The sequence below is a fragment of the Ammospiza nelsoni genome, chromosome 1 (genome assembly GCF_027579445.1).
Source record: "Ammospiza nelsoni isolate bAmmNel1 chromosome 1, bAmmNel1.pri, whole genome shotgun sequence".
Lineage (NCBI taxonomy): Eukaryota > Metazoa > Chordata > Aves > Passeriformes > Passerellidae > Ammospiza > Ammospiza nelsoni.
Window position 1 is genome coordinate 81,769,919 of NC_080633.1, and position 26,395 is coordinate 81,796,313.

Consider the following 26,395-nt stretch of genomic DNA (forward strand, 5'->3'; position numbering starts at 1 on the left):
CAACTCTAAATTCCTGTTAGGTTGTTGTGTGTGTGTCAGCACTATCCTAGAGTGTCCCACATGAACTCTAAGTGAGGTGTTTCGGTGCTTACCACTCACCTTTGGGAGAGCCTAATCAGTGTCCTGTTTCCAAGGCAGTGTAACTAAAGGCAGTCACAGAACCCACTGCATACAAACAAGGCTGCAAGGTTGTGTTGTGATAGTGTTCAACACAAATGCTTTGTGTCTGAAAAATACAGTTTTTACTAGGAAAATGGTACTGCTGACTTTCATCTTCTTTATAAAGATGTGCTAGCTGCTTCTGAAGTACTACCTGAAGCATAAACCTCAGACTGGATTTTAGCTTACCTGAAAATGACAATGATCTTTACAGGATCTTCAGCCTAATTCCTGAGACAAAAGAACGTACAATTAAAATAAATACAAATTAAAATAAATACAGAAATCTGCCAAATAGTCTAACCATATCCAGCTCTATTGTGTACTTGGGAGACTTAACACTTGCAAGTTTGGGCTCTGTGAACATGAATAGCATGACATTTTAACAGGAGGCTGGGGTTTCTAAGCAGATTTTTGTAATTTGCAGTGGTAAAAGATGTTTTTGAAATGACCATTATGCAAGAGATTCCTTCTGATTGTCATTTTTGGCCAAAGCCATAGAACATTGCACTTGTTTTTGAAGTAAGAATTAAGAACTCCACAGCAGGTAATACAGTGTGGTAGTTGAAGAACAGCTCATGGCACATTCAGCAAATACAGGCTCTGCTGGGGAAATGTTGATTTGAATTTCATGCATCATCCAAGCATAATGAACATTGAAAGGTCATGTTAAGAATATTAAAAAAAAATCCATTTGATTTGACTTTTTCACCATCCAGTATTGTTAATAATATAATGTCAAGCAAAAACAGTTTCTCTGAGTGTGACTAAAGCCAGATTCCATGTATAGTTGAAAAATAAATTATCATACTTTTTTTTTTCATTTACTGTTCATTTCCTTTATAATGTCATGGTGTAAATGTGTGAATTATACCTTGAACCACTGCAGTACATCTGTATTTTCTCAGTCAGAGTTATTTCTTTGAGTTTGTTACTCAGCATCCAGTAAGTCTCATGCAGACTGTAGCATACTAATTGGCTCAGTATAATTAGAATGAAATGGAAGTGTTTTGCTATTGATCTTTGCTTGTTACTAGTTTGTACTGACAGAAAATTGGATAGAAAAAGTCTAATACAGCTATTAAAATGTTATTTCTCATGGCAGGAAATATCATTGTTATTCTTCCATGGAAGTATTTTAGAGCAGAACTCTTTTCCTTTCTCCTTTTTTTCTAACCTTGTCTTTCTGACTTTTTAAAAATGTCTAGGAGGGATGCTGAGCCTTGTTAAATAACCAGGCTGTTCAGATACTGAGCAGCAATACCATCACTTAAACAGGGCTCAGGCAATATTTATGAGCTCATTATAACAAGTCTAATACTGTGCTGCTTGTTATCTTAACTTCACACAACATCATGTTAATAAAGTTTTACAAGCTGTGTAGTTGTAAAGTGCATCATAGTAATCACTATCATTCCTCTAATAAGTCATTTGATTTGTGTGTGCCTTGTGTTGTTCCAGCCCTGTGAGCTGTAACATCTTGGGGTAGAACCCTTCTTGTGGTCCAGGTTAATGGAGCTGCTCTGAGTTCTCAGTTACAGGTGTTCTCAGGGGAGGGACACCTCTGCTTCCCTCTGCAGTGACTCAGCTTACCTGGATTTCTTACAGGAGAATTACCCCTGCTGTGGAGATTTTCTGGAGCTCCAGGCCCCAGCCCTTCTGCAGACTCCATGCAGATGTGTGGTTTTACCTGCCCCAGAGGCACTGAGGTTGCTGTGTCTGTAATTCAGACTCTGGCAGTGCCAGCAGGGCGAGCAGTTGGATGTGGCTGTGCTGTAGCCTCCAGGTAGAGGTGGTCACTTCAGGAGATCAGGGAAACCAATGGCTTGTGCTGACCAAGCTACAGAGAACTCTGGCTGTGGAGAGTCTGTTCCTGTTGGTGTGGGTGGAGGGGCTGCAAATGAGAAACCAGGAAAGGCTTTGCTTTATGTTTTCAATATTTGTTTGATTACAGACATGTTTCTTTTTATTGTAATAGACTACCTGCTTGAAAATCTGTAATTTAAAGTGCAGTCTGTTGCTCTTTCTGAGACTCAGAATCCTCATTTTTTCGATTGACAGATGTAAACTTGAAATTCCTTTTATTCTCTAACACAGCAATGACTTTAGTCCAGCTACAGTTTCAATTGTGCAATACAAATACACTGTGTCTAAAGTACTGCTGGCAGTTTATGTAAAAAATTTGAGGATTAAGAAACCAGCGCAAACAAAGACTCAGCTTTAAGAAGCAATATTGTTGGACTAGCCTCTTCTGTCACAATCATTGTGAAGTAATAGGAGCAAAAACCTAAAGGTCTGGTTTTGGCTGCAGTAAGTACTACTAAGGCAATAGTCATTTGAAGAGAAAATTTGTCTTGTCTGTTTGAAAAATTAATCAGCTTCCAAAAATGCCACCTTTCTTTTTTGCACTGTATGTGTGATTTCCTTTTTACCTTCTAAATAAGTGATACAAATAATCTCTCTTTTTTTTTTCAGCCCACCTAAGCCAGCGGTGTTCATCTCCGGTGTCATTGCTAGGGTAAGATTATCAGTAAATTTCTCTCAGCCATAGCAAAATTACCGTAAGCTTTTCAGAATTACCTCCAATCAGAGCAAAATTAATCTTTTTCATACCCCTTCCTCTTTTGTGAGAGGAGGCTTTGTGTTTTCTATATTCATGTAAGGCCCTTTGAGCATTCTTTCTGGGTTTGTGTGAAATTGAAATTATTCATTGAAATTATTTCCCCCGTTTTTCTTTGAATTTTAGCACTTTAAGTTTATTGGATCATCCTTTTATATCTAAGCTAGATATTACTGTATTCATTTCCTTTGGAGGCAGCTGCATATTAAACTGCTGCTGTAGCTTGATCTGTGATGAGGAGCAACCCTCCTGCCTGTGAGGTTACATGCTTGAAGATTGAGTGTTTCAGCTGCCATATGTGCCGTGAGGTACTTGGGATTTAGGGTGCTATTCCCTGGACTTTAGGAGCAGGCAGGACCTGTAAATCCTTAGTATTAACTAGCCATTAATCATGTGATCAGTAATTCCTGCATTGTGGCAGGGTTTTATCATGGCTTTGTGTGGTGGCTACCTTACATCACTGGGGGTTGTAGTGTGCTTTACTGTGAGATGCTGTGCTTGTGTCAGATCCCATAGGAAGGAGTGAGCTGATGCCATTTTCCTTAGCCCATAAGGAATGGGCAGTTGGCAGCATCGGGGGAGGGAAGGCAGAAAATGTCAGGTCTGAGGAAAGCAGATCTTGGAACACTGGAAGCAAGTTGGAGAAGAATAAAAATTACCAAATGTAACAAGTTAACAAAGTGATTAAAACGAAACCAAAACAAAACAGTGTATGGTTGTTGCCCTGTGAGCCAGTGGAATGCCCAGAGCTTCTGGCATATGATGTTTGTCCCCCTTTCTGAAGAGGGAAGTTGTGTCCCCCTTCACTATTGTCCCCTTGTCGCTGAGCACTGATATATTTGTTTCCTGTTGCTTTTTGAAAGCCCCACAGGACTGAGCCTAGAAATGGCAATGGTAAATAGGTGACATATGGCTTACACCTGGACTGAGGCTGCCCAGCAGCAGCACCTGAGAGCCAACACTAGCAGACCTGGTTAAAAGAGCATGTTAAACTTCAAAGCCAGCCATCCCTAAGATTTGAGTCATAAGTAGTTTTAGATCCTGCTTTCTTCCTAAAGAAACTGGCTTTGTTTAGTTTGGGAAAGAGAAGGCCTTGGGGTGACTTAACTGCATCCCTCAGGATGGAGTCCTGAACAACCTGGTCTAGTGGAGGGTGTCCCTGCCCATGGCATTGATGTTGGAACTGGATGATCTTTAAGATTGCTTCCAACCCAGGCCATTCCACAACTCTGATTCCTGCAGCAGGCTTTTTGTGCAGGTATTTTTCATGCTGCCTTAACTTACTTTTAAAATAGTCTATTCTTTCTAGTGGCTTCTTTGAAACCAAACACTTCTGAAGATAGGAGTATTTTGATTTTTTTCCCCTGGGGTCACATTAAGATACTGTATTATTGGATAGTGTGTGTAACTGGAAGAAGTGAAGCTTGCATAAGAAAAATTTTAAAGTTGGCTAGTAAGAATAAAAACATAGAATGTGTAAAGAGGAACCCCAAAGTAACATGCAACACTGTTTTTCATCTGATTTTCACAGTTTTTAGAATTTACATCAATTTCAACTGGAAAGTACACTTTTAAGATTCCTTAAACTTTTCCTGCTGTGTTCTTCAAACAGGGTGATAAGGACTTCCCTCCAGCTGCAGCTCAGGTGGCTCATCAGAAGCCACATCCTTCTGTGGAGAAGCTTCCCCACCCTCAGCACGTCAAACAGCACATCCACCAGCCGCGCAAGTGAGCTCCCGCCAGGACCTCTGCCAGCCTGCTTCACTGAATGTGTGCAAGAGAAGACAAAAACCCTCTAGTATTCACACTGTCAAGTCTGTAAAATTGACATCTAAAATAATATGCTGTTTCTTTTACTTTAATTCTCAAGGGTTAATAAGAATGAAGACATTGTTCAGTTGTTATCCCAGATGGAAAATTCTGTATTGGGTATTTGCTGATCAGGGGTGCTTTTTTATAAGATTTTCTTATTGCCAAGATAAAAACTTCAGTATGAATAATATGATTAATGGGCTTAAAATCGGTACTTTTAGTTGTGGACTCAGAGTAGCAGATAGTTAATATAGTTTTTATGCTAAGCCAGTGAGGAAGAGCAGCCCTTTTGTACTGGTACCTTTACTGTCTGGAGGGAGTTTGTTGGGTGTGTTGAGACAGAAGTCAGTGGTTGTCTTGATTATGTAGAACCCTTGCAGCCTTCAGTATCCTCAGTGTTCCACCCCAGTGCCCTCTGGATTCAGCCAGGGAGATGATGACAGGGGCCCCATACATTCTCAAGTGGGCAGAGATGCAGCTGAATCTTCTTTACACCCCTTTGCACTCACACAGTCTTGCTGAGATTTTTCCTTCTGGTGGTCTGTGGGAATGGAGAGGAGAGAGAAATCAGAATTACAAGAAGACTGCTGCTGTAGACAACTCATTTGTAATCTCATGGGTCTCACTGGGGGCTGTATTTTTGAGGTGATTATTTCACATTCCAATAGCAAGCTAAAGGAGTTAATGACCCTCCATGTTGAACTTATAATAAGTTGGTGAAAAATCTGTTTCCTTTTTTTAATTTAGAATTTGAGATCACCTTTTGAAACTAAGAGGTACCATTAGTAAATATGTTTATGATCCAATCTCTTTTGTACATAATTTTTTTTCCTAGTCTTCTTATTCTGAAATACAGTAGTGATATGAGGGAGTAAAAAGAAAGTTATTTCCAAACGGAGCAATCAGTTTATTTTTGCCAGATAATCAAATAATTTAATTTCTCAGTTCAAAATCACTTAGCTCTGTCATTTTCCTTCCATAACTCACCTCTGTAAAAACCAGGAAAAAAGTTTTATACATTCTACCTATTTTAAAGTGTCCTTCTGTTTTTAACTGACTATAAATACAATACAGCCTTTGGTTTATAAAGCCTCCAGGTTTATAAAGTTTCTAATGATGTCAGAAAAGTGGGAGCTAATGTTGCAGCCATTCACCTGGCAAATCACTGAAATGTTAAGGTCACTTGGGGCTTTAGCAGTTCATTTGTGGTTAAAAAACAGTGTGGAAAGTTTAGAAATTATTATTTTTTAAACATTCTGTAGATTTAATAATTATTTCCTGAGCAGCTGATTTAAAACAACAGCAACCAAATAATGGGAAATATGGCCCATTTCACAAGTGGAACAACTCACTTTGTGTAGGTGCAAGGGACCTGACATTTCCATCTCTTTGTAGGCTTGAAATGGAAATGATGTTTTACAAATTATATGCACGGACATGCTTATTCTAAACCCAAGGAAAGATCTACAATCTACATATGCAGTCCTTATTTTCAATTTGATTGGAAACCATACTTGCCTTAAGGAACGAGTGTTGTTTGTAAGAATTATTCTGTATTAGAGTATGCGTAACTTTTCAAATCTGCTTTCTGTGTCTGATGTCGGTGCAGCAGAGGCCTTGTTTGTAGCTGCTTGTGAGTGTACAAGTGATTCACACCTGAGCAGCTCATTCATGAGGGTAGCATGGCTGAGCCTCTTGGGCTCTGTGCAGGAGAGGATTTGCTGGCAGGAATGTTTGCGGGCAGGGGACGGGAGGTGGTTGGTGGTGCCGCCGCAGCTGTCCGAGGGCTGTGTCAGCGATGGAGCAGAGCAGAGCGTCGCCGTCACCTCCGGTACCTGCTGGCTCAGGGGAGCTGGGTGGGATCCAGCTCTGCCTCCTGCTGTGCCTGCATCTGGAGCAGTGCCTGGAGCCCGGTGCAGTCAGGAGGGTCAGCAGAGCTTAGGCATGGCACCATTGCCCAAAGGGAAGAGTCTTTCAGGGTGAGCTGGATCGCTCTTGGCTCCACTGACTGCTGTGGGAAACTAAACCTTGGCGTGGAGGCACACGGTGAGGTGGGGCTGGGTACCTCTGCTCCATGCCTTGTAATAGGTAAAAACAGCTTTGAAGCCACACCACATCTCCATTCTGACAGTAAAAGTTAGGAGCATGGATGCTTTCAAATTGCAAACTACTGCTCCTGGTTATTAATGCAATATATACAGCATATATAGATAATACCTGATTTTTGTCTTTGATTACTTAGATAGATATGTAAGTTTGTACAATGAGGTATGGCTCTTAAGATAGCTTTAGTGGCTTTTAGAGCACAGAAATTCCTATATAATTAGAAAATGTCTCTGTATGAAAGCTATATATTGTTGGGAGGTATCCATGTTTATACATAGATGTCCTTACCAAAGCATTACCTTTTCCAAAATAATCATAACTGGTGAACTGGATTTCTTATTGATGGTTATTGATACTTTTAAAATATGTTGCAATAGCATATAAGCACAGGAGATGTTCAGATGTTACCTTGAAATATCTGCAAAAGAAATTTGCTGTAATTGTCAATGTGGCAATAATGCAACAATAAAGCATGAAGTTGTATATTGGGCTCTTTTTTCTCTGTAAGTGCAATGTAAATCAGCAGGGTGCAGCTTTGTGGCATTTATGGGATTTTATAACAGATTGCTGCATGACTAATCAACATTTTATAGATAGTGAAATTTATTATGAAGTTTTATGACACAGTGGATGAGCTGTTTTGAATAGTCCAGTCTCATGTAAAATAAAAAGTAGATGCCACCAGCTAGAATGGGAGTTGCTGTTTTCCACTATGAAATTGGAGATGCTCACTCAGCCCCTGTGAAGCTGGAGAATCTAACCCTGGTAACAAACCAGGATGGTAAAGGAAACTAAATGTAATATTTTTCACTGCTTTGCAAGTTCTAGTCTTTCAGAAAAAGCAAGTATTGTAATCAGAAGAGGTGGCAAGCTTTTCATAAAGCTGCAGTTTACACAGTGCAGGCCATAACACAAGTGATTTGCTGAAGAATACGGAGAAATTGCTGAGTGTTTCTGGGCCCTTTCTGATACTTTGGGCATCTCGTGTTTAGTGCATGAGTGGTGTGCATGTAATGCAGCAAATGGTGTGGTACAGTGCAGAGGTGGTGGCTGCTGCCCTGGGACTAGTGCAGCATTGCATCCTCAGGCTCTGCACTCACTCTGTGGTCATAGAATGTTTAGGTTGGAAAAACCCTTAAAGTCATTGAGTCCAAGCATTAACCAGCGCTGCCAAGTCCACCACTAAACCATGTCCCCAAGAGCCACATCCATACATCTTTTAAATATCTCTGGGGTGGTGACTTAACCACTTCCCTGGGCAGCCTGTTCTAAAGATTGAAACCATTTTGGTGAAGAAAGTTTTCCTCATATCCAATCTAAATCTCCCCTGAGGCCATTTCCTCTTACATTGTCACTTGCTACCTTGGAGAAGAGGCCAACCCCGCCTTGCTACAACCTCGTTACAGGCAGTTGTAATGAGCATAGGGTCTCTTCTCAGCCTCCTTTTCGTGCTACACTATTCAAAAGATACCTTCTTTCACTAAAAGTTTGGGAAAATACATGTGCATGGTGTCGGGCATGCTGTTGATTGCATTGTCCATTGTTACTCCAAATTTCGTGGCCTTGTAATCAGCAGTATTGCAAATGTTGTTAGTAATTAGAAATTACTTACTTCTATGTCAATGGCATGATCTACCCTTTTGTCACTGAATGCCTTGAAACAGAAGTCTTATACTGTTTTCCACAGTACTGTGATCCCTGTATGCTCCTGGCTGTTTAATGAGAATAGTCCCAGCAGTTTTCCATACAAAGATGAAGGGAATGAACTAACATATGTTTTTATCCCTTTGGAATAACTTTATTCTGTATACTCACCATCTTCATGAGGGAGGGAGGTGTGGGCTTTATAAGGCACTTCTTGTGTCCACTTCAGATTTGGGTATAATGAGTTCAAAATTATATTTTAAGTCTAAGCTAGTGCCTTAAGATGCTGGATTAGTACACATAATTGCATTTTAGAAAATGTGGGGATGTCAGTATGGGTGCAGTTACTTTTACAACAGGGGGCTGTGCTGCTGGTCAGAGGCTGCAATGATGTAAAGAATTAAGCCAAATCTCTGTTTTAATTTCAATTCTTTGCAAACAAACCTCTTACAAAATAAAGACATTTAAATATAGCTGGTTACAGCTAATGTTATCTGCCATATAAGGATGCAGAGGGATGCAGATCATGGTGACTAGCAGGCTCAAGAAGAAACTCAGTCAAGTCTGCAGTAGTAAACCATGGGATTTCTTCAGCAGATAGGTAAAATAAGTCAGCATTGTAGCTGTAACCTTTGGTAAGTGCTGTGCATGATTCTATCATATAAAATTAGTAAAGGTAGTTTCTTAAGAAGGGGAAGGTTTGTATTTTGCTTGTCCTTGTGGTTTTGGGTCTCCTTCAAGAATGTGCTTTTATTGGTTTTCTTCATCCCCCATCAGAGGAAAGACTGCAGCTAGTGTATGCTATTTCTTGAATCATAAAATGGAAGCACTAGCATTCAGATATGAGGCCTGAGAGGAGAGGTGGAGTGCATTGTATTTGACAAAGCACTCTGAGAACAAAGAAGTAATTTCTATTGCAATGGCTGTTTTCCTTCCCTTCAGAATGCTGATCAGAGGTGAGAAAAAGAGTATGATACCCCATTCTGGGAATGGAATTTATTACTATTTGGAGCTCACAGGCATGCATGGTTGCTGATGATGTTTTGCAAAACACAGAATGCTGCCAATGACAAAACTGAAATGAAGGATACTAAAGCCATGGCAAGCATAGATCTTGCAAGTGACCTTGAAAGAAGCCCTGTAACGTAATCTCTGCTGCCCAGCTTACATTGGAGGTATTTTTAGAAAACGTAAATGTCTGGCATTCTATAGGTCACTTGTAGCTTTAGAAAAAGAAAAGCATCAGTAATCCCCAGTGATTTTAAGGATTATGAAATCGGTCAGCTGCTGATGACACTGCAGCTCGCATCAGTGTCAGTGAGGTAACGTCGTGTTACCTCAGTAAAGTCTCATTGTCCTGACTAAAGCTGGTTCAGCATAACGGTTTTTATCCTCCTTTCTGGCAGAGGAGCAAGTGGCAGGCTAGGAAGGTGTGTGGAATGGGTTCATACAAGCCATGTGTGGCAGCTGCTCAGGTGTCAATGGGTGTCTGATACCAGGTTAAGATGGATAGTGACATCACTTTGTTGCACACAGAGAGAGGAGTGAGTGAACTGGAGAGCACAGCAATGAGATCAGTTTCCAAATCACAGAATACTCTGAGTTGGAAGGGACTCACAAGGGCCCAGTGAGTCCAATTAAGTGAATGGCCCCTGGGGGGATTGGACCCACAGCCCTGGTGTGGGTTAGCACCATGCTCTGGCCAACTGAGTTAATCTCAGAGTCACAATGGAACCCACCTGGCTTCTCTCTTAAACCAGAAGTGCCTTTTAAAATATAGAACAGCGGAGTTAAAATGAAAAGCAAGAGTTAGCCACTTATTTCTCTATGCTGGTAGCAGTTGAAATGACAAATATCTTCTCATTTTTCAGGTGTGACTGAAGCCACATTTCAATGCCTTTCAGAGTAAAATTGCACCAAGTGTGCCGGTGTTTAGTCTGAAGGAAAAGAGGCATCACCTTTTTCCTTGTTTCATGCTTACATGTGAACCTAATGTGTTTAACTGAAAACTTCACTTGGTATTTAAAAAAAAAAAAAAAAAAGCCTTATTTCTAAGCCTTATTTCAAAGATGAGATGTGCACCTCATCTTAAGCTATATCTGATTTTTCAAATGGTATCTCTGAGGCCATAAAGGTCATCTGGGTTTGTCTCTTGAAGACCACCAGACTGGGGCACATGCCAGTGGAATGTTGCACACTTCATCTTACTTTCTGTGTATTTAAATCAGCAGTGAACAGGAGCTGTGATCAGAGAAGTAAAGCTTTAAATATTAAAAGTAGAAGAGTAAATGGATCAGCACAGAAGTGGATTCAGTTGTGCTCTGTAAAGCTGTTGTTAGAGGATGATAAGAGAAAAGCAGCAGAACTGTCATATTCTTTCAGAACTGTACACTGGCCATTTCTTGTGCTGACCTCAATTCCCCATGCCTAATTACATACTGAGAGGACAATTCTTTGATTTGTAAATCTACATGTCCTTGAATCTTTTTGCGTGGAAGAGGCTTTTGGATGAGGGAAATTTGCAAATGCAAATGCATTTCAATAAATTCTGGTTATTTTAACCTACAAGGTTAAGCATAAAGAAATGTATATTATCTCTCTTCACTGCAAAAGGCAGCATGTATGTGAATAAAGGATGTAGAATTAAGATATACTTTAGTTGAACTGAGATCTAATTAATATTCATGTATGTGTGTGTGTGTGTGTCCCTACAATGAGAGAACAGCCTGTTTTAAAAAATAGGATGTAAGATTTCATTCATCCCAGAGGTATTAAGCAATGGGAGATCAGATTCTTTGGAACATGCAGTTTGGGTGAACACCTTTAACATCCTTTTTGCAGGTAGCTAGTGTTACATCTGAGTCGCTAATAAAAAAGACTCACATCAGAAGCTAATTCCTTACCTTATTCCTTCCCTTATTCCTTCCCTCTGGACAAGAGATAATGAATAGCAAATGCAAGAATTCTCCTTTTAGGGCCTGATGTATTACCCAGAACATAATAAACATTAGCCTGCTGCTGATGTGACAGTTGTGACAGCTGGAGGGGTTTGGAATGAAAGGCTGAAGCCTTAAATAAGCCTGTCAACTGAGCTTGTTACGAGGATCTTGGTTAAGATCCTTGGTTAAGACTTTGTTTTTCATGGCCCCAAAGAGCTCCTACAACATCCACAGTGAAAATTTCACAGTGTGAGAACTGTGCCTTGCATGCTGATGGCTGGCTCACCACCAGCCAGTGGTGGCTAAGTAAATACTTAAAGAAAGCACTGAGCTTGATCCAACTATTTATCATGACCCATGATATCCCTCTCCCCTAGATGCATTTGTTTAGTTTGTTTGTGCACCTGGTTTTGTTCCTGGCTGTCGTGGTGTGCTGTGTGTGTCACTCTCTGATGGCTGGTCCTTCACAATAGCAATGACTTTGTTAGTGGGTGCAGGATAAAAAAGAGTCTTAAAAGGCAGAATCTAAACATTAAAAAGTATGGAAAATGTTACCAATGTCATCTAAGCAGATCTCCCCTGGGAGATTTAGGATTCCTACAAGTGTAAGTTCATTCAAGGCATTTTCCCATCCCATGCAGGCCAGTGGTCTTTTAGAGGATTTCTACTTTGTGTTTATAGTCCTGTTAACTCCAGTTCTACTCTCCAAGGAATTAAGGCAAGTTCAGATTTATTTTGCAGGACTGGAGAGTCAAACTAGGTATTTTACATGACCTAGAGACCTCCAAACATCCCTCTTACAACAAATGTTGTAAGGTCTATCAACCTGAAAGGTGGTGGAGAAGATTTATGGGCAGATCCTTTCCTTTATGTGAGTTGTGTTTGTGGAGGTCTGCAGAGGAATGCTGGCGTTACAGGGCTGTGTCCCATCTTCAGTTCTGCAGCTTGGTCACTGCTAAGCCACTTCTTCAACATTGATTTCTGGGCTTTTTCCTGGCTCACAAATGTGCTCTGAAGCTCTGGCTTCAGGGCATGAAATGAAATTTGTCATGCAAAATATGACCCTATAGTTGTGTAGGCCCCATGATTACAAAAACAGGGGACTGAAATTCAACAGAGCTCCTTGGAAAAAGGAGCACAGGTCTGTGCAGTGCTCCTTGCTGGAACAGCAAGTTTAGAAGAAAAGATTACATGAGTGAGAATATGAGTTATTTTTTAAACAGTTGAACAAAATGCTTCAGAGTAAATTAGCTTATGAGATAGAAGGAGACGGGAATCACTGTTTTAATATACAGGTGTACATGTACTTCTAAACATATATATGTTGTATAATTCGGTATACCTGGTTTTAATAACTAAGGGGGAAAGATCCTAATTTTTCATTTACTAGTAAACAAGTGTACAGTCTGTTTCATCAGAAACAAGCATAAACGCAACAACGTCCCCTTTTTGAGGAATGATATAAACATTATATATAAATGTATATTTTTAAAATTATATCCTTTGTTTATTTACAAAGGCACTCCCAGGGTTACTGCTCTGCAATATCTCTTTTACTTGTTGCTTTGCCTATAATCAAACGAGATTGCAAAACAACTGGCAAGATGTCAGCTCAGCCTGCAGGTGCTATTGAAATGCTTTCAATAGTCAGAATCAAACGAGAACTTCACTCTTGATTTATTGTGCTTTATGTTCCAAAAATACAAATATTTCTATGGCTGAGATTATAGAGTGAAAAGATTAAAGCACAGCACTTGAGGAAGAGCTGTACCAACTACCCTGAGAAACAATTCTAAATAGTATTAGTGACCCAGTACTAGTATTCTGAAAGGTGGCTGAGTAAAGATGGCACCTTCATATTCATTTTGAGCACTCCATTTTGATAGCTTAGCATTTGTGCTCAAGGTGAAATGCTAGGGCCCATGTAAATGGAGAACAGCACTTTGATAGCATTATAGTTCTAATAGGTAATAAAAGCCACAAGGAATGAATATGAGCCCTGTATATTTTTTCAGCCTTATTTGCTGGCATTAATAACCATAGAGCTGAAGCCTTTTTGCCTTTCATCAGCTGTGCAGCTCTTCAAGTGTAAAAGGAGAGGTGAATTTGTTTTTATTCTGCAAACTTAACAGAAATGCTTCTTAAAGTGAAATCTTCAATCCCTGTGTGCCTGGAGTCACCGAGAGGCAGCGGTGTCTAACAGCCTGTGTCATCTGCTGGCCTCTGCTCCCCAGTGCTGCACTCTCAAGGACAACCTGTCACCACACGTCATGGCCCAGCTCCTGCCTGTGCCTTGCCAAGCCACAGATTAACTTTGATGTAGCCGTGGTTCTGTTTTGTGGGGTGCTACACTGCTTAAAGGTGGGACCTTACTCAGGTGTGGGGAGGTGACTTAAAAGCAGCAGCTGGGAGAGCATCCAGTGGAGAGAACTCAAGCTGAACTTGTATCTTCACTCCCTAAACCTGCCAGTGCATGCTGAGCACCAGGTGGGCCTTTTCTGTAGGTTCACTGAGGGATGGTTTCGCTGATGAACAGAATTTGGGGAAGATGACAATTGTCACATTCACATTTTCTGAAAAATTCCTTCACCCAGGATTTTTCTCTTGGGAAGCTGAGAAGCCTCAGAGAAAAAGGAAACTAATAATTATCTGATTTGCTTCTCCTCTGTTTTGTTCATGTGGGATGTGTTTGAAGATTGTTTATCCAACAGGTGATTGTTTCATTGGTTTCTGGTGCGAGTTGTTTTCGCTCATTAGTGCCAAACTGTGTTGAGACTCTGGAGAGAGTCATGAGTTTTCACTATTATCTTTTTAGCATTCCATAAGTATCCTTTCTGTATTCTTTAGTATAGTTTAGTATAGCATTCTTTAATATTATACAGTATCTTAATATTATAAATTAGCCTTCTGAGAATATGGAGTCAGATTTATAATTCCTCCCTTCGTCTGCGGGCAAGGCAAATACAATAATTAATGAAAATCAATGGTGTGAGGCTACAGCAACTGAGCTGTTTTAGCTTTGATATTTTGAGAGGAAAATGCTAGAGCCTTTTTTACAAATGCATCTTGGAAATGTCGATGCCTTGGAGCATCAACAAAGCCTAAAAGGTGTTGTGCAGTATTAGAAAGCATTTGAAAGCATTTTTAAGTGTTCTCAAGATTCTTTTTTATTAGAGGTGAGTCTTCTGGTGTTGTTCTGTCCCAGTCAGTTCTCTGGACAATGCAGTGGACAGCCTTTGGTCTTAGCCAGAGGCTGGCATGGAAGACCAGAGTGTGGTCTCTGTACCCTTCCTTGGGGAGGCTCTTTGAGGTTTATCCCCAAGTGTTATTGACATGGGAGTTTGGAGAGCCACTGCCAGGGCCACCTCTCAGGACAGGGCTTTGCATGATCTTTGGGGACCAGGCACCTCAGAGAGTGCATTTCTGGTGAGCAGAGGCATCCAGCCCCCAGGAGAGGCTGTGAGAGCTTCTTGTGCTGGAAGAGAGGGCAAAAAGAGTGTTTTGTTCTGGACCACTGGATGTGTCTGGAGTTTGCAGCAGGCAGAAAGTGTGTGGGGTTACCCCGCCACCTGTGACTGCATCTGCTGGTGATGCTTAACCTAAGAAAACCACACCCTGAGCAGTGTTTACTGCAGTGCCTGCAGCGTGGTGCTTATAATACAGACTCAGATTTTAAGGGATTTGGATTTCTAGTCCATTTCAGTGAAAGCTTTTGTTATCTTTCATGGAAATTGATTGCTTACCAGTAAAATCCATGTGGTTTATTGTTACAATTTAATAGGGTTTGCCTGTGAAAACAGATGTGGAAAAGCCCTTAAATAGCTACATGCCCTGCCAGCATCCCAGCATTCACCGCCCAACTCAGTAGATATTTTCTCAAAGGAAAGATGTGGATAAAATTGAAATTAGCAAAACACTTTGCAAGGAATCCTAGGAAAGGTATGAGTGCTCTCAAAATATTTCACAGGTGTAGACCTTTCTGCAGTGCAGACCTTCCTGCAGAGCTGTGGGTGTAGCATGGTACTCAAGAATTCCCAATTCAGCTCCTTCCCACCACAATGGTTTTATTGACACTACCCTGAAAATGTGAGCAGTGTTGCCTTCTCTGGCTTGAGGGAGAGATCTTCAGGCCACGAGGATTTCTTCACTTTTCCTTGTGTCTAGGAGTCCAAAGGCTGTTTTGGGTGAGTGTAAACCCACAATTCTGTAGGAAGATTCATGTCCAAACTTTAATGTGATTTTTAAATAACTATGTGAGGGATGATTACTGTTAAATTAGATCTTGGCTTTGTCAGACTTATTGCTGCTGTTGCTGGTCTGCTGCTGCCACCTCTCCCTCCTTTTTTTCCCTGCCCTGGGTTCATTTAAATTCCCCCCAAGTGTCATTCTCAGATGTGCCTTCTCTGCTGGCACAAGGCTTTCAGAAGAACCCAGCTAATGGGAAATGGCAACACAGGGATTTTATGGCATTTAAACTGCACAGACCTGACTTTTGCTTTCATAACTTCATAAATCTCTTAAATGGCCCACTGGAATCTTCAAAAGCTGGAATTCTTCAGCAGAGTAAGGCATAACGGTGGTATATATGATGCAAAACTTTCTTAATCTTGTGTTTTAGGCCAAGCTTTCCTATACAGCCAATACTCATTTACCTAAGGAAATCACTTGGTGGAAAAAACAGGCCAAGGGCACGGTAAGCTTCCCGTTCCTCAGAGGGAAGGATACTTTTCACATGTGTTTGAGGGAGGGCACCGTTAATGTTATCTATCTGTACTGTAGGGAATGCATGAGCACTCTTGCCCTTCTTTGTCTCCAGAAGCTGTGTGGGCTCAGCCACTCTGCAGCCATGAGCAAAGATGATCTGTGTGCTGGATGTGTCCTGGATGTGTCCAGCCTCACCAGCACCTGACATCTGAACACTGCCACGGGGATTGTCACAGGCTCCACAGGCCTCTGCTGTCCCAGCTGCCACCTCTGAAGAGTTTTGCGTGGTTTTCCAAAGCTAAGACATCATGTTCTCGCTTTGCTTGACTGACATAGTTTTCGTTACATGGTTTTGTTTCTGTGGATTTTCCCATCCATCCTTTTTCCCTCACTACCTGATAACCAAGAGCTGACTTTATGGATTTACTTGGTATTGAGGAAAATATTTCTCTTTAATTGAGGGGTAGACTGAGGCACACAGGAAATGAACAAGTCTGACTGGAACAAGCCCTGCACTTGATCCAACACATGCCAGCACAGGAACAGCTGCATCTTTGATGCTTATGGAAATACCAGATGGAGAGCTTGGCTTTAACCTGTTTCCTTCCCTCAGAGTTTTGTTCAGTTATATCCCTCTGTGGTGGTGGATTTCTTTCTCTCATACAACCTTGCATTCTCTTGACTTTGGTCATATTTGAGCTGACTGGTGTGCAACACTCAGCTCTTCACTATGGCCTCATTTTGTTGCTTTTCCGATTTAACTAATTCTTGCCCCAAGGAAATGCCATTCAATGCCCTAAAAGAAGAGTGACCCATGTAACATATGCTCTGTGCCCTGGGATGATGGGCTTAGGAGACAAAGGGCCAGAGTGATAGTCTATCATATTGGTAGAATATTCATATCATATTTATTGTTTTTATGCCTTTTTTTTTTTTATTTGACACATCCCAAAGCTGGGGGTTTTTTTTAGTGACTAAAAATAGCTACAGTTGTGAATGTGGTCTGCATGTGGCAATTGAAGAACATACCTGGAGATAAAGAAGGACGGGAGGTCTCCAGCCAAGCCCCAGGTATGCAGTCTGGGAGGTGGGCTGATTGTCTGCAGGGGTTAAATCCCATGGCTGGCTCCTGTACAAACTGTGTTTTGTAGGAGCTGGCCCTGGGAGACCTGCAGACAGGGAATTACTGTAATCCAGCCTGAATGTCACGAAAGCATGGATTAATATTTCATCTTCTGACTCTGACTGTTGTCAGGCTCACTTTGTTCCTGAGCAGGGGCTGTGATCCTCAAAAGACAGTGTTGAATTAAAGATTAAGCCAGTGTTTTACTTGATGGGAAGAGAGCAGTTCTCTGTGGAGGATGGTGACAATGCGGCTCTTACCCAGTGCTGCATGTGGGGGTTTGGATTTTCCCAAATCCAAATGACAGAGCAAAGCTGCAGCGTGCTGCTGGGGATGGTGTGAAGGGAAGGATCCCTGGCAGCTGTGAGCCATGTTAATGAAAGTGACACTGGTAATTAGCTGAAGGTGAGCAAGAGGCACTGAGTGGCTCCAGGAGATGCCATTGGCTGCTGTGTGTGAGAGAGCTCATCATCAACGAGTAAAAGGGCAACAAGTACCCGCTTGGAGAAATGGAAGCTGCAAGAAACCAGCAAGGACAAGCAGAGAGCCCAGGTGAGAGCCTTCCCCCAAGTCAAGGATGTGGCAAGGCAGCTCTCTTTGCTGGAAACAACACACTTAAGGGGCCACAGCTCTCTGCACGGAAACCACTTTCAGGATGAATGATTTATATCTCTGTAACCACAAACTGCTTCTGATTGGTTAAGTCAAGTGAATACAAACCTGATTAAAACCAACCCAAGAGAGTTTGTGCACATTAGTTCAGCTTAAAATGGCTCAATTGGGTTTTTTTTGTGTTGTCTTTAAAGGCAACAGACCAGACCTTGCCATGTTGCCTGGCTATCTCTTCTCTGGACAGCTGACATACAGCACTTCTACCTTGGCTTTCTCCGAGCACGGTATCCTAGTCAGTCATGCAGATTCTCATGAGGGCTGGAAACCCTTCAGAAGCCTAAAAAGGCTCTTGCAGAAGACCTGGGAAACCACAGGCAAACACTGCTCATCATGCCCATGAACATAAAAAAAGGATAATGCAGTCAATCATGCGAAGAATAAACCCCACATTTTTCAAAAGCTAGAGCTGAGAAACTGATTGTGTAAAATACCCACAAAGTGCATTTTTATGATCATGTTAGTGGAATTTCTGTTTGCCAAACAAATTTTTGAGACCGAAACAAAGGAAAATAATTTTAATAAGGCTGGTCTGTTCAGTTCTGTTGCTCACCAAACAAATATTCTATTTCACTCATATGAATGCACTTCAGGAGGCTGTAACTGCAGCTTTTTGAAAATGATACCAGGCAGTAAAAGACCACATTTCCCTTGAGCAGAACATGAGTAAATGCTGCATGACTACTCTTCCACTAGCCTTCCCTGTGAAAGCAGCCAAGCTGATGATACAGCATGTCTGCTCTCAGTACAACTATGTTTGTATATTCTTTTTAAATATTACTTCACTTTGGTTTGGAACAGAACTTTTAGTGGGGTTTAACTTAAATTCCCCATTTACTTATTGATTTGTGTCCCATTAACACTGTCACACAAAAATGCAGAACACTGGATTCTGCAAAAAAATGCAGAACACTGGATTCTGCAAAAAGCTGGCTTCGGTATAGTGGCAGCAAACACAAGGAAACATTAACTCCCTGCTGCTGCATGTGGTGTGAAAGTAAATATTTTATCACCTTTGTCAGCAGAAAGCTGTGCACAGAGGCTCAGGAAGCACCTTTGTTGGTTAACACCTCTCTGAGCTGACTTCAGTTACTATGGCACCCAGAGTAAAAACCCCATTGGCACGCACACACACGGAGCAGAGATGTTCCAGCAGCTCCTGGGCCCCTTTCCTGATCCACATTTACAGGAGCTCACTGCTCCATCAGTGCCTTGTGAGAAATCACTGGATGCATCCAGGACAGCACCCATGAGCACAGATTTTGCACATCTGCCTCTGGAGGGTTTCTGCTCGTTTTCTGTTTGGGAGGAAGGGCTTGGGCAAAGAACAAACTGGCATTTGTGTGGGAAGCTGCTACAACAGGAAGGGGAAAATGAAGCACCTGAATCCATTTCCCAACCTCTTCTGTTTCCCTGAGAGACAACTGAAACAGGAGCATTTGGCCCACTAATTATCCACAAACCTGTGCACAGTTTTATAGATATAAAAGCATCCAAAGCCATTGTAAATTCAAATGTGCCAAGAGAAGTGGCAAATTTAAACCTGACTAGGCAAAATTAATGTGCATAAGAACTTTAATTATCCAATGAAGTACAATTTTCACATAATCCCCTGCCTCTTCTCATGCAAGTGCTCCATAGTGTTCAGTGAAAAGGCAGCTGGTATGTTTTCCCTTTGTAGCCTCCATAATATATCCCAAATTATTTGTTCCACATACAGAACAAATATTTAATACTGGCTTTTTGAGAGATGGTCATCATTAACATATATAAGTGCTGCAGAATATCACTAGGAAGTAAGAGGCTTTTTACATGTATATGTGTTAATAATATATGTTAAAAAATTTAAATTACGTATGTATCTATATATTTTATGTACGTATCTCATTATTACTTTATACTGGAATGGTGTTTATGTGTGCCTGTTATCTGCAGGTTGTTTTATAGGTATGGTTAAGTGTAATACCATGTGTAATTAAAATTATCTAATTAAATAGGTGTTTATATAGGTGGGGAACTGATTTGGAGCATCCAGTTTGCCCAGTCTGGGATATCCATATTTAGCATATTTAGCATTATAAAACACATCTCAGTCTCAGCATGGATTTGGCTGATATCATTTATACTTCCCAGTGGTCAGCAGCTCCACAGCCAAAGCAAAAAGGGTCCAGAGTTCACAAAGCTTTTCCATAAATGCTATACTTAGCTGTACATAGGAATTCGCCAAACAGAAGAAAATTCCTGCTCTCCAGAATAAGATGAGTTGGCCCTTATCATTTTCCGGCTTCTTTTCTAATACTGTGACAGCCTGTGATACCTTGGGAGGTATCTATGAATACTTTTTGGTTTTTTCCTTACTTGGATGATGCCCAGTGCAGTGGCCGCTATTGGGTGATGGGGAAGATGGTGCCTTTCAGGAGCAAGGCTACTGGGAACCCCATGCTGAAGATCTTCCTTACCAGAGATGGGAGAACAATTTTAGAAAATGTTGGGAAGCGGTAGGACTTCCATCTTCCACTGTCACTGTCATTAAATCCCTGTTAGTACAATTACTGCAGAACCAGGTTAGCCATGGGGCTGGGAGCTTCCTGGGAGCACCGTGGTGAGATGATCCCAGGGCACCGAGACAAGGAATGGCTGTGCTGGCAGACACAGCCCCAATTCCAGTTACAGCACTCCAGCACATTGTGCTCCCACTAATGTGCCACCCTACAGCCTGGCACTGAAGGCAGGTACAACACCTCCCTCTGCCCTAAGAATTAATGTCCTGTTTCCCTCTGAGGAGCATCTTTCTGCAGCAGCACCTTTGCCTTCCCTCAGGGGCTCCAGCTTCCAGAAGTGCTGCCAAGGGTTTGCTTGCTCTTTTTCAGGAGGTAAACTGTGCTGCTTGAGTGACCAGGAGCAACCTGAAGTGCAGCCAGTATTGCCTGGCATTTCATAGTTATGGATCTCTTGGGGGAAAAGAAATGCACAACAAAACACAGATCAAGCCACACTATTTGTGCTGAAATCCAACAGAACTCAAATCCTCCCTGGCAGCAGCAGCTCGAGGGGACAGGTGGCTAAAAGCAGTCCAGGTGTGCCTCCTCCTCCTCCTTCTCCTCCCCCTCCTTCTTCTTCTCCTCCTCCTCCTCCTCCACTGTGGTCCCTTTGCCACAGGTTTCAGGAAGAGTTTTGTGGGAGCTTTGCCCACTGCAACCTTCAGACAGGTAAGATAAACAACAAGTGAGGGGTGCAGCCTTTAGGGAGAGGACAATGATGAAGAGGGGAAGATAGCAGGAGAGCAGAGAGGCAGCAGGGGAGGAAGGCAATGAGGACACAGAAACCTGTGCCCTGCACTGCCAAAACTAGCAAGTGCAAAGCTTTACACAGACTCCCCAAGTGGAGTCCCACTCTCAGCAAGGATACTGGGAGACCACCTGCTTGCAGCAGAGCAGCATGGACACAGGCCAGCAAAGCAATGACTTCTCTCTCCAGCAAGACAACCAGTGAAAACCTGATGGGAAGCAAAAGCAATAGTTTTCCTTAACTCCGAGGGAAAAATTCAAAATGAATGGAAGTTAACCCACAATAACTCCAGGGAAACTAAACAGCTTTTTGGTGATGCTGGTGAGTGTTTTGATGAAAGTGAATGGGCTTTTAGATCCACTGGAAAGTGAAAGTCAGCATCCCCAAGCCCCTCGGAAGAATGAGAGTGCCAAATAAGTTTAACATCTTGTGCCTCTTTTAATGGAAATATCACGTTTATGCACATAAACACAGTAAAGTACAAAGGATTAGAAAATAGGCTTAATTTCCAGCCCCTAATTCTAACATACTGTTCATTAATCCCTGAGTGCACCTGTCAATTGTCGGTCTCTTGCAGGTGGTACTGAAAGTGCAAATTCAAGTGCTCAGCTGTAGCACAGGTTGCTTTTCAGAACCAAATCTGAGTGCTAAATCTTCAAAACCTTGGGTTGGCAGTGAACAAAAATTAACAGTTAAACCATTCAATCCAGTGTACCAATTCAAAAATCTATCCTGATACCTTTGCCACAGCCAGCCAGAAGATTATCTGCCTGCTTTCCAAATAAATTTGTTCAGCTTGTACTCTGGTCACCCCAAAGCCATTACAAAATTGGTGCCTATGAATTGCACAGCCCTGATGCACTTGCAGATTAAACTGCTATTCACATTCCCAGGACTGGGCAGGTGTATTGGCAGGTGCATATTCCTCCAGCTCTGACCCAGGAGGTGCCACCTGGCACTGTAGTCTGGCCAGCACAGAAGTACAAAGAACAGGCTGTGTGGAAAAATCTTTATCTCCCACATCTGCCCTAACCCCTGTCAGACCCCGCAGACAGGAAATGGCAGTGCGGATCTGGGCTCCAGTTTTCAATCTCCTGAATTTATTTCTCCCATGGCATGCACAGTTTCATTACAAATTCAGTGAGACTGTGGCCAGCCTTTGTGCTGTGGGACTAAAGTATGGAAAAGTTTTTCCTCTCTTTAATTGAGGGGACAAACTTGGGACAGCAGCAGCAGCTGCTGGGGTCTGCCTGGGCTCCAGCACAGCAACACCTTCAGAAGGAGACACTGCAGCACATTTCAGTTCAAATGTGTGCAAAGCCTGAGCAAAACCTGAGCATGTGCTCTGTGCTGTTTGCATGGGACCTCTACTTCTATGAGCGTGGTCTTTCTTCAGCAAGCAGCAGGTTTACAGCCCTTCCTGACCAAAATCTGCCAGGGCTTGGCTTGCTGTTCAGCCTGATGGCTGGTACAACCAGAGGACTACTTAATGGATCCTTAAGGGAGCACAAAAACTTGCAGCAACCTGTGGCAACTGCCACTTGGAGATGCACTTCCATGCTAGGGAAGATTTTCTCCCGGTGTGGAGACAGGGGGTGAGGTACTGCCCTCCTGGGGCACGCAGAGGTGTGGTACCCAAGCTTACAGGGACATCTGGCCACATCAGTGCCTGAGCTGCCTGGTACTGCACCTCTGACTGGGTATTCACAACTTGTGGCTGCACTTGACACCTGGGAAAGTTGCTTGAACCTCTGAAAGCTGCATAATATTCTTGTCCTGGCTATATTCTGGAAAGGCTGACAATAAACCTGGTGAGTTTTTTAAAAAGAAACTTAAATATCAACCTAAAAACTATCCACTGTGCTTCACCATCTCCCTTATTTCACAGTTAAAAGCAATGACAAAATATTCCCTGAGACTAAAAAGGAGACAACAGATAATGGATAAAGGGAAATCTATTGGAAGAGGCATATCTTAGGTGATGGTGGCAATCAAAAATTGTCTCATCTTCTATATTTCTTCAAAGAAAGAAATTTTCTCATCTTCTATATTTCTTCAAATCACTCTCTGCACCTGAATTACACTTGGAGAAGATGTGAATACCTCAACTGCACAGATATTCATATTCAGCCCTTTTTAGGTTCAACAGAGCAAACAATAGCATTAAGAACTGCATCCCATACAGACCGTATAGACCTGTACTTAAAATCTGTTTACTGCAATAGAAATAAAGTGCTTAGTATATCCAAAACAATTGTAGACCTGTATTTTCACTGCCAACCATCACTGTGGTAAATTTTAAACTTTTAATTATTACTGTAAACCTTTGCAATATGTCTACCTAAGGAAGAAGAGGGAGGAATGTCTAGTGTCAAAAGCACAACTCCTTAATTTTGTCCATTACAAATGAACAAACACAAACCACAATCCTTTCAAACACATTTTTCAAGCTGTTTCACAGTCATTCACCAGGAGCTGGAAAAACAGGAATCCACAAGAGGACTGCACCACTTAGAACGTCCTGTCAACAGCAGACCAGTAAACCTAGTAAGTTTTCCAGCTCAAAATAGCTTCCTGCTCCACCATCAGCCTTGCTGTGGTATAGCCCTTGCTGTATTTATGCTCCTTCCCTGCTCCTGCCATGACTCAGTATTCCAGCTCCATGAGCAGTGGGCATGCACAAAGGCATTCAGTCTGTTACCTTGCTGGGATAACAAGACTAGCAGCTCAAGAACCTCCTCAGCAGCTACCCTCAAATCAGGTCCTGCTCTGGGCAGGAGACACCTGCCTGGGCTTTTGAGCCTCTGCTGCTCTATTCTTCTCCAGTTCCTCTGCCTTCCTCCGCTCCTCTTTCAGCTCCTTGTATCTCCATTTGGGAATCTGCAGGTAGGGGTCCTCCTTGGCACTGCTCCTCCTCCTGGCCTTTTCTGGCTGGAAGGTGGGCGGAGGAGCCTTGCTGACACGGACCTTGGGGATGACAAATCCCGGCCGGACGCTGCTCCGTCGAAGCAGGTGGAGCGGCAGCAAGCTTGCTTTCCTCGTGGCTACTGTGGTCACCTGGGACATGGCCATGCTGATGGGCTGCAGGCTGGCTCTTCGCTCCTTCTTCTTGGCGACCACGGTGACTTTGGAGTTCTGGAAGAGCTTCTCGTAGCTGCTAACGTGGTCTTTGTCTTGAGATCGGATCTCCTCTGCTCTCTGCTTCCTAAGGATCTCCTGCACGGCCAGTCTGCGTTTCCCCACACAAGGTGGGCTGCCTGGGCACACAGTCCGGCACCCCAGGGCGATGAAGGGGCTTCCTAAACTTGTTGTCACCTTCACCATGTGGTCAAGGACCCCATCCTCTTCCGGGCCATAGAAAGACCGGAACGAGACAGCGGCCCTTACGCACTCAGAAATCTTCTGCAAACAGCTTTTTGGCTCTGCAGCCTTGGCAAGAAGTTCCTTCATTTTTGGCCATTCTGGTTTATATTGATCAGAAAACTGTTCTGGGCATGGCCTGTCCATTAGCTTCTGCATGACAAAGGCAGACTCTGATCTTCCTGTGAAACAAGCCCATTCCCACGAAGTCAGTCCCCGGCTTGGGTCAGTTGCATGAACATTTGCACCTCAAAAGAAAAACAATTAGCATTAATTAATTAAAACACCCACATTTCTATTATCAGAGGTGAGTCAGGCAGATCCCTACACGAAAACATCACATAAAATACACAATAATATTTGTGTCAAAAGGAATATGCAATAAGGATACTGATTGCTGACTTTATGAACTCCTTATGTATTTAAAACAAGGTAAAAGGCATTAAGACTGCATATATGAAATTCACATAAAATTACAAATAATGAAATAATGAATTTCACCTGCATTTAATCTTGACTGCCTTTTTAATATCCATGAGCTCACAAGAAAAGAGTTACAGATACGGAAAGAAACTATTCTCAACAAAGAAATCCTTCTCCATATAGAATGGTGGACTTCTTACTGGTCACTTCCACTTGGAAGAAAGGTCTTAGGCTAATGATTGCAAGTTCCATGAAAATGTCCACTCACTGCTCATTATGGGTAAAAATAGCAAATAAAATATAATTAATTTCTTTTAAACTATGTCCATTAAAAATGGGGGAAAAAAAGAAAGTTAAAAATGTGCAATTCATGCTCTCTTATGTCTGAAAGGACCCTGTAGAATTGGGAAATGTTGAGAAGATGGTAACAAGAGTGATCAAATATAAGGAAAGTATCCATAAATGTCAAAGAGTGGATAATGGGTGAGATGGACCTTCACTCTGAACCCCGAACAGCTGTTCTCATCTACCTGAGATTACCAGCCCTAAGGAAATGAATTGTTAGCCAAAACATTCTGTTATTGCTAAGTGGACTGGCCATAAAAGGCAGCCGGGATACAGGCTACACAGCAGAGGCTTAGACATCTGAAATGTTTTGTCCTGGAAGGAAATTAATTCAAGTGGCCTATCCTCCTCCCATTCCCAATTTATGATCTTTATCTCTCCAATTCTGATGTCTGTCCCCATCACCATTCTTTCTTTCTCACATATTTCTGCATCCTTTTACATCTTTGAATTTCTTTTGATCTGTCCATCTTCCTATAAGACCCCACACATTAGCTTTTGCCCTTGTTCTTCACTCTTTTGTTTTCAAGTGGAGTTACACTCTTCTCCCCGGGGCCCTTGGGTGCTTGTAAAGAGGATACAAGAATATCATGAGAAGCAGGCATCCTAGTCTGCCCTATGGTATTCCTTAGTATCATACCCACATTCCTTGGCAACCAGAAAATTTCAGGGAAGTCCTCCCATGATACTGAGGTGGGGCTGTGGGCATTTGTCAAGGAGAGCAGCATGTGCCCAGTCCTGCTGACAGAAAAGAGCTCTGTCAAGGACACAGGAAGCTAAATTCAAAGTGCACCTGTGGAAGAATTGCTGCAGAACAATGAACAGCAGCAAAGGGTTCTGGAAGCTGAAGTTAGCAGGACACTGTTGCAAACAGCCAGCAGATAACAGCTGGTGAATGCTAAAGGATACAAAAGACCTGTCAAAAAATTGGCTCGATGGCACCAATTAAAAAGAATCTCAGAGACGTGTCAAGGACTTGACAACTGGCACCATATCCTGTGCTTTGCATCCAAGTGATCCTAGGCACACCACCTGGGCACGCACATCTTGATGCTTTACAGTACATGAGTGTGAAGGTGAAGAATGAAATCAATGAGAGAATGAAGGAATACTCTTTGGTGTCAGGCAGACAGGTTCTTAAACTGAAAATCCTTTGGTTTATATTCTGTCTTTGAACTTTGACTGATCTCAGAGGAAGCTTTG

At 42.2% G+C, this 26,395-nt stretch overlaps 2 protein-coding genes across 2 annotated transcripts in view; one reads left to right on the top strand and one right to left on the bottom strand.

Moving 5' to 3' along the window:
• The window catches only part of DAP (death associated protein), a 52,710-nt gene extending 45,530 nt beyond the window's left edge, over window positions 1-7,180 (top strand). Inside the window, exons 3-4 of the mRNA XM_059471057.1 lie at window positions 2,635-2,677; window positions 4,392-7,180. Coding sequence (XP_059327040.1) covers window positions 2,635-2,677; window positions 4,392-4,511 — 163 coding nt within the window. The 3' untranslated portion in view covers window positions 4,512-7,180. The remainder of the gene's footprint in view (window positions 1-2,634; window positions 2,678-4,391) is intronic.
• Window positions 7,181-23,821: 16,641 nt separating this feature from the next.
• Window positions 23,822-26,395, bottom strand: part of ANKRD33B (ankyrin repeat domain 33B) — a 42,523-nt gene continuing 39,949 nt past the window's right edge. The window contains exon 4 of the mRNA XM_059485178.1: window positions 23,822-24,672. Within this exon, the coding sequence (XP_059341161.1) occupies window positions 23,822-24,672 (851 nt within the window). The remainder of the gene's footprint in view (window positions 24,673-26,395) is intronic.